The 8,478-nt window shown below is 41.0% G+C and overlaps 1 protein-coding gene across 1 annotated transcript; it reads left to right on the top strand.

The window, feature by feature from the left end:
• The first annotated feature begins 6,670 nt into the window (after window positions 1–6,670).
• Window positions 6,671–7,687, top strand: LOC101850870 (piggyBac transposable element-derived protein 4-like). Its single transcript, XM_005092962.1, has one exon. The coding sequence runs from the start codon at window positions 6,671–6,673 to the stop codon at window positions 7,685–7,687; it is 1,017 nt and encodes a 338-aa protein (XP_005093019.1).
• The last annotated feature ends 791 nt before the right edge of the window (window positions 7,688–8,478 follow it).

Genomic DNA, 8,478 nt, shown 5'->3' with positions numbered 1-8,478 from the left:
ATGAGCAAAAGGCTGATACTAGTAATACCCCTTTCAACCCAGAACCTCTTTTTTTTTTTTTAAATTGGACATGCTAGTGTTTTGAACCTGAGTCATCAGCTGTGCACCCCAAAATGAGAGCCACTCAACTAATAGAGTACATGTACCTGTAGTAAGGTGAGTGAAAAACCACAGCAAACGTATGTAGGCCTATATCACAGACAAAAAAAAAAGGGCAGCCATTTATTACTTGTCATGTCAAGCAACACGCATTTCACACCATTCACGTATACCAATAGCAACAAATGGCTGTCAATGAAAGCAAGCTGCCATAGCCACTTGGGGTCAGTTTTCTACAGTAGGCTATATCTCATCAAAGTCAAAACCTACTCAACAAAAAAGGATGTAAGAAGGTTTATTTCTGTCATGAAAGTTCCGGTAGAAATGACACTAAGTGACTAACACTAACAACAACATGTAAAATGCACACTGCAGCCAACCCAACACAACAGGATAGGAGTGGGTGATTAGCGGGTGCTCTTGTGTGGTATCCTCTTTTTTTTCTGTCAAACATTTCTTTGCATCAATTCTTTACTGTCAATCAGTCAAAATTCAAAAAAATAGCAATATTATAATTAATAATGATTTGCCAGACTGCTAGTGTTAGCTACCTCCAATTGGGCAGCAGCGTGCTTGGGGATTTGGGAGGGGAGTGACAGACTCCGTCCTCCCTAGAGAAAGATCTAGGTTAGAGGTTTCATAGGAAAGGAGGGAGGGAGGGGGTGTCTGTTTTGTTTGTTTTAGTAGAGGTTTTTCCGCACTCGCAAGTGCATAAAGTCATATGAGCGCCAGAAGATTAGAGGTGTTAAAAGAGAGAAACAAACATTTAAAAAAGAAGGAAGGGAGATAAGGACGATAGATGTTCGATAGGAAAGAAGAAGCAAACCACACCAGAGCACCCGCCAACCACCCACGGGGGGTGTCTGTGGAAGGTGTGGTGTGTGATGGTGGAGTGAAGGGAGGGGGAAGCTCATACTCCATGAAAGGGGTGGGACATAAGGAGGAAGAAAAAAAGATAGAAGATAGGGTAGAGGCAAGAAGAAAGGATGAAGGAGGGATGAACGCATCCTCTCCCAGAACCCCAATTTTTTTTTTGGCATGATTTGGATCTACATCAAGATATATGTACTCGGTGAATGGTCTTGTCAAATTCTCCTTAAAAAAAATAAAAATATATATAATAATTACATGTGTGTCACGACGCAATGAAATCAGGCGCTTGTCAAATTTTGGGCATGTGGAGTTAATGGTACATTGTGTATCATCTTAAAGCTTGTTCACTTGTCTTGCATTCGATGAAAAAAAATTAAAATCAAAATACCTATCGATCTTGAATAAAAGTGGAGATTTCTGCGATGGAAAAAGGCAGGCTCACCTGGTTTCTGAAGTAAAATTATCGAGAAAATGGCTGCCAAAGTTTTGTTAATGTTATAGCTTGAGAGTCCTTGGGACATGAAGATTTACATTTTTTGTGCCTTTAATCAATGTTTTTCCTTTGTGGAAGGATTACTTTTCGTCGAAACAGATGCCGATGCCAACCCACAAAAACATGCACAATAATAATGATTATTGTACTTAAAAACCTCCTTGAGAAGGAATTGTATGTAAAAAAAAAAAGATCTTTGGTATTCAGATTTCTTAGCACCATTCACAGCAGGGTTTTTACAGCTTTCTCAGATTAAGGTGATCCGCACAAGCAAAGACGATGGGTAACTGCACGTGAAATCTGTCCCCAGCAAGTCAGACGACGATGGACAAATAAGGAGTAAACAAGGAACAAACACACGCATGTTGCCACCTGGGGCATGAAATAAATCTGCTTGTGGGATTATGTTTCTTAACATTAACACTCTCAATGTCAGCGAAAGGATGGTAAAAACTGCTCCGCAAAGTTAGAAGGAAAAAGCTTTCAGTAAAAGCTGTCGTAAATTTGTTTCAAACATTGCGTGAGGGTGAATCCGAACCTAATTGTATTGATTGTGACTTGGATGGGAACGATGCCATTGGCAGAGATGAGTCTTCAAGTGAGTCAGCTCTTGACGAACCGTGTCTGTCAAGTTCAACTTGTCACTCAAGTAGAAGGGCGTTTCCATCACCAAGTAAAGGGAAGGGGCTTGGTAAAAGAAAAGTAGGTGCTGAGACTACTGAGAGAAGAGAGAGATAAAGATCTCCCTTTAGGCCTAGTACTAGTACTGGTGATGGAAGAGACGCAAGAGGGAATAACTGGAGACAAGTGTTTGAAGGGGCTATGATGAATAGTTTTTGTTTGTTTTGTTTAAGTAAGAGTTTTACTGCACTTGCAACTGCATAAGGTTATATGAGCGTGCGAAACACAAGTTGATCTCACTCATTACAGCTCACTGCACGGCTTGGCTCGAGTCAACGATCAGATTTTAAATAGTTAAAATTTGAGGTAAAAAACAATCTAAAAATGGTAATCGGCTTTAAAATCAAAATATACTTATTTATAATTTTCCCATAAAGGCCAATGGCCTTTATAAAATCAAGGATTCAGTAGGAATCAACAACGGAAAACAGGTCTTGCATTCTTTTTCATCTAAAATATTTCCTTCGGGTCTCTCCGAAGTCTAGACATTCTGTTGAAATGTGTCTCATGGTAAAATCTGTTTCTCATCCGACCCAAAATGGCTTCTTTTCTCCCTGAAGGAGTTATCGGTGTGTCAGCGATGTGTGTCCGATGCGCAATCGAGTAAAAATGACTTCGTCTCTTCGGGAGAGGCCCGAAGGTTTTCGCGGACCCAGTTTGGGCTTGTTGTGTAATTTATTGTTTTCCGTTTTTTTCCAATGAGTCTTCCACAGACTGGAGGTGTAGTTTTTTACTTTATTTTTTAAAGTCAGTCTGTTTGTTTGTTTTAGTAAGAGTTTTACGCCGCGACTTCCCGCCTGAGCTGAAAACAAACAGGCTGACTTTCAGAGAAATGCGATCGTACATGCAGGATACGAAGTACTTGTGTGTAATATTTCAGGACAAAAAGGCAAAGAAACCGCGTGTCTCGGTATCTAGCGAGGCAAAAGTATGTGCAGCAGAGGTGAAAGGAGTGGACAAGCTGGTATCAAGATTACAATAAAAACATGAATGGCTGCAACAAATTGGACCAGATGGGTCAGACCTATAACACCTTCAATAGAAGAACAAGAAAGCGATGGAACAAAATTTTTCTGTGGATCTTTGAGATCACACAGATCATTAATGCATTCATCCTTTTAACAAAATCACAGCCTGAAGGTGCCAAGGAGCTTCCATTGCTCGAGTTCAAAAGGAGGCTCATTGATGAGCTGAGCAACTTTGCGACAAAACATCTGGCTGAGATACAAGTGAACAATGAGAACAGAGGTCAGGCCAGAAAACCCCTTGAACAGGGTCTGCAACAGTTCGCATGTCATTGTGAAGTCAAAATGTGACCCGCAAATGCAGAGTGTGCAGCCCACGCGAAAAGTGGGGGAGGACTTCATTCTTTTGTAATGGGTGTGACAGCCAGCCATTTCTACACACAATTGTCTTTGGCAGTTTCACTCGTCAATGAAAGAATGTGAAAGTGTTTGTGAACCTTTGAAATGAACTGTACATAGTGTAAAATTTTTTATTGTTCTTATCCAGTGGTGTGGTGTATATGTGAGGCAGCGTGGTGAAATCAGGCTCTCGTCAAAATAATCAAAGTGAAGAAACTTGCATTTTTCCGCAGGTTTGTAAATTTTTATCAAATTTTTGTTTTTTGGCACAACACCTTTCATGCCCATTAAAGAACTTATTTCTGTGTGGATTTTTCTGAAAAGCTTTGATTAAAGGCATAAAAAAATGTAAATCTTCAGTTACCACGGACTCTTAAGCGAAGGAAATAACTAATCTTTGGCAGCCATTTTCTCACTAATTTTACCTCTGAAAACATGTGACCCCCACCTCCTTCTTTTGCAAATATCTCGACTTGTATTCAAGATAAACGGATATTTTTTGCATCCAAATAAAGACAAGTGAACAAGCTTTAAGATGATACCAATAACTTTACATGCCCAAAAATTGACGAGAGCCTGATTCCACCACGCTGTCTCACATATGATTTTTCCCCCTGTATTTGACTGACGAACTCTCACAACCAAAATGTAAAGCAAACGAAGAAGAACAGGGGGAAAAAACCATGACTAACCTGAGAAAATTGGAAGAACCAGACATCAAGAAAGCAGTCGAGGATGACTTTACCAAGGATTACTATAAACAGTCTCTTGAGATCAAGGACATAGAAGACAAATGGCAAATATTTAAAAAATCCCTGTCAGAAATACTGAAAAACAGTTGTGGCACCAAACGAATAGGTGGAAACAAAGGCAGAACAACATGCTGGTGGAATGACGAAACCAAAGAAGCAATTAAAATGAAAAAGAAGAAATTCAAGAAATGACAGAAGTCAAAGACCGAAGAAGACTATATTGAATACAGGAAAGTGAGAAGAGAGACCAAAAAAATCATCAAAACTGCTAAAGATAATGCATGAAAAATATATGGCGAGAAACTGACCAAAACCTGCAAGGAAAGTCCAAGAGAATTTTATAAAAGTGTGAAGAGCATGCAACCCGACATGCATTATAAACGACAAAGAGCGAAATGCCATTCTTGGCAAACATGCAATTAAGAAAAGATGGGAAAATTACTTCCAAGAACTACTCAACCCAGACGCTTGCCACGGACAACAAGAGTTTCAACCATCATATGGAGATCAAACAGAACCACCAATACTTCCCAGTGAAATAGAAAAGGCACTCAAGACCAGTCCCAAGAGCAAAGCCCCAGGACAAGATGACATCACAGCGGAAGCCATAAGAGCTTGCGGAAACACCGGTATAATGTGGCTGAGGCGAATTTTCAACAGAGCCTGGGAGCAAAGAAAATGCCCAGAAGACTGGCAGAAAGCCATAGTGGTACCTTTATGGAAGAAAAGGGCAACAAACGCGACTGCACAACATATAGAGGCATCTCACTGTTAAGCCACTCAGGAAAAATATATGCAAAGATACTAGAGCAGCGCATAAGACCTATTGTGGAGAGAAATCTGAGCAAAGCTCAGTTTGGATTCCGAAAGGGAAGAGGATGCTGTGTTCGCATTAAGACAGATACGCGAGAAAACAATCGAACACAACAAAGAATCCAACATCGTCTTTATAGACCAGGAGGAGGATTTTGACAGAGTAAACCATGCAAAACTCTGGAAGACACTCAAAAAGTATGGCGTCAGAGGACAAATGTTAGATAATGTCAGAGCTCTATATATAGGTAGTGTAAACATGGCCTTGCGGGCACTCACGGCCTTCCGACCGCGTGGTATCGGTGAAATCGGGGTAATTCCGATCACTGTTTCTTTGCTCTTTCGCTATAAAACACTAAATGCCGTACACCTTGTAAAAGTTCTGCTTTTCCTCGTTACAATGGTGTAAGTTGTTTATATGTTCGATTATAAGGAGCTGGAGAATCGCAGACGAAAGCGAAGCCCCTTGCGGTCGGAATGCGTGGTCGGCCGGTTAAAAAAATTGACATGCGTGCATTCAAATGCTTCGCAGAACGAGGGATGATTAAATACCGTCTTTTCATTGGCAGAGAACTGTAGAGCTTTAAACGGGCTTTCTTGTGGTATATATTTGGCCTTTGGCGTTTAAATAGAAAGCTTTTAAAAATACTGTCAAAATGTTTAACTCTTTCTTCACGTATCGCCGCACCCTGCGCCAAGGCGACCAAAAATTTCTACTTTTTCCCCGCACTGTGCGCCACGATGGGTTGTTTCGTATAACCCAACTTCTCAATACCGCTTTTTAAGTAAAACTATAAGATCTGTTTCTATTTTCTTCAAGAAGAGTTCCCACTTCCTTTTGACGCTATTTGCAGTCAAATCTGTTCATTTTTTGCGAAATTCAAAGCAGTATTCTTCACCGACTTCACACTAGAGTTTGTTTACCTTGTTGTCATCAAAAACAAGCAGTGCAGTGATTTAAGATGAATCCAGACTCATTATAACCTAGTACTTCTAGAGGCCGATTTTCGGCCGATCAAGCTAGAAACCTTATCCAGAGATGGATTGCAGACGACTCGGACTCGAGTGAAACCAGTGTCAGTCATTGTGATTTGAATCTGAGTAGTGATGAAGAAGAGCAATCAATGTTAGATCTAGATCGTGGTGCTGATGAGGGCAGATCAGCAAGTGACTGTGAGGTGGAACCAGCTCCAAAGAGACAGTGCAAAGGGAAAGGAAAGGGCAAGTCTAGTACTAGGCCTAGATCTAGGTCTACTCAGTCTTCTGCAACTAATGCTAGATCTACTCTTTCTGATCCTCCTGCTACTGCTAGGGACAATGGTGGGTGGAGTCATATTGAGCATGGAGGAACAGCAAACACCATACGTTTTCTTCCGATAAAGGTTCCAGGTGTGTTGCCAGAATCTGGCTTGGATGAGAATTCAAGTGCCCTGGACTGTCTGTCTCTTCTGTTAGACAGTGAGGTAAAACAAGTGATTGTGACTTTCATCAATGACTATGCTAAAAAGAGAATAGCAGAGAAAAGTGGCAACTTCAGTCCAAGGTCGTTTTTTTGCCTTTGAAAGAAAATAACTGTCGAGGAGTTCGACAAATTTATGGCAGCGCTAATCCTGATAGGTTTAGATCGCCGTCCCGCCATCTCTGACTACTGGTCCATGTCACCCGAGTTCTACACAGCATGGTACCATAGTATGTTTCCCCGACAGAGGTTCCAGGACATATATCATTCCATGCTGCAAGCTGGTGATAAAGATGCGGAAGGGAAGGATAAGATCGAGCCGTTCATGGATTTACTTCTTGGCAAATTTCGTGGGGCTTTTTATCCGTTCCAAGAATTGTCCATTGACGAAATGGTTATCGGTTTCAAGGGTCGATGGCAATTCAAACAGTTCAACGCAAGCAAACCCAGCAAGTATCACATCAAGACGTTTGGTCTTTGTGATTCATCAACTGGGTATGTGATGAATATACTGACATATTTCGGGGCCAATACGTCATATGACCCTGAAGCAGATGCAGACAGTGGTGCAGCTGTGAGGATCTTTGACACGCTCCTCACCTGTGTTGACAGAGGTCACAAGATCTATGCTGACCGTTATTACACAACGAGGGCTCTTGTTGACCATCTGCTCAAAAAAAAGCACCACTACACCAGCACGCTTTTGCTGAACAGAAAATCTTTTCCACCTCAGCTGAAAAACCTGAGTCTGCAACATCGACAACTGCGCTGGTTTCTCCATGAGAATTCAGATGTCCTGTGTGCGGCTTTTCGGGACAAAAAAGCCAAAAAACCAGTTGTTCTCGTTTCCACTGACGCACAGGTGGATACAACACAAGTCAAAGATGTTGACAAGCCGACGGTCATCCATGACTACAACAGTCACATGAATGGCTGTGACCTTCTTGACCAGAAGGTCACATATTACCTCGTCTTCTCCCGCAAATCAGTGAAGTGGTGGAAGAAGCTGTTCTTTTGGATGATGGAGATAACTCAGGTCAATGCCTTCATTCTCTACACCCTCACAAGAACAGACGCGCAGAAGAAGATCGGGTTGAAAAAGTTCAAACTGATGCTCAGTCGGCAACAACAACGATGGCAAAGACAACAATGACCAGGCTAGAGCTCCAGGCAGACAACCGGAGAACAATCCAATGGAGCGCATTCAAGGTACTCGTCACATCATCTCCTACGTGAAGCGTGACAGAGACTGTGCGGTGTGCTCTAAGGGTGGAGCAAGAAAAAGAACTCACTTTGTCTGCCTTGGATGCAGTGGTGCACCCCATTTGCACCCCAAGGACTGTTTCCAAGCCTACCACAATGTTTAATTTGGCAATGAGACAGAACAGGATTGTGTATAGTATGTAAAGATGTGAATATCTTCAGTGTGACATTTTTTGTGTTGTTTTTTTCTCGATATTGTGGCGTAACTGTCGTGTAGATAAATGTGAATATTTCAAAAACTACAGGAGCTATTGTGATGAAACTTTCCTGGTTTATTGCTACGTGGATTACCAACAGCTTCAGCTCATCTTCATGGATATTGACCAATTGAATTATGATACCTGATTTGGTGAGTAGAAAAACATTTTGTGTGAATTTTTTTTTCTTAGTTTTTTTTCTGTCTTTCTGTGTAATTCAACACACCCAGTGTACAAAAATCAACACAAACCACACAGATATAATATACATTCTAATTCAATTTCCTCTATTTTGATATATAGTTTATTATGTCTAAAGCGTTTAGTAACTTCAGTATATTGAAATTTGTATCACATGTATGTAAAAAAAAAATGTGCTGCCCACCAGAGCTGCGTCACACTGAGATCTGGCCCGCGTATTCATATTCAAAGAGTTAAACATCACTTTTTACACAAAATATGTAAAATACCGGCTTGAAAAAAG

The sequence above is a fragment of the Aplysia californica genome, unplaced genomic scaffold, assembly GCF_000002075.1.
Source record: "Aplysia californica isolate F4 #8 unplaced genomic scaffold, AplCal3.0 scaffold00055, whole genome shotgun sequence".
Taxonomy (NCBI): domain Eukaryota; kingdom Metazoa; phylum Mollusca; class Gastropoda; order Aplysiida; family Aplysiidae; genus Aplysia; species Aplysia californica.
The sequence above is the reverse complement of the archived record's forward strand: the minus strand, read 5'-3'. Positions and strand labels throughout refer to the sequence as shown.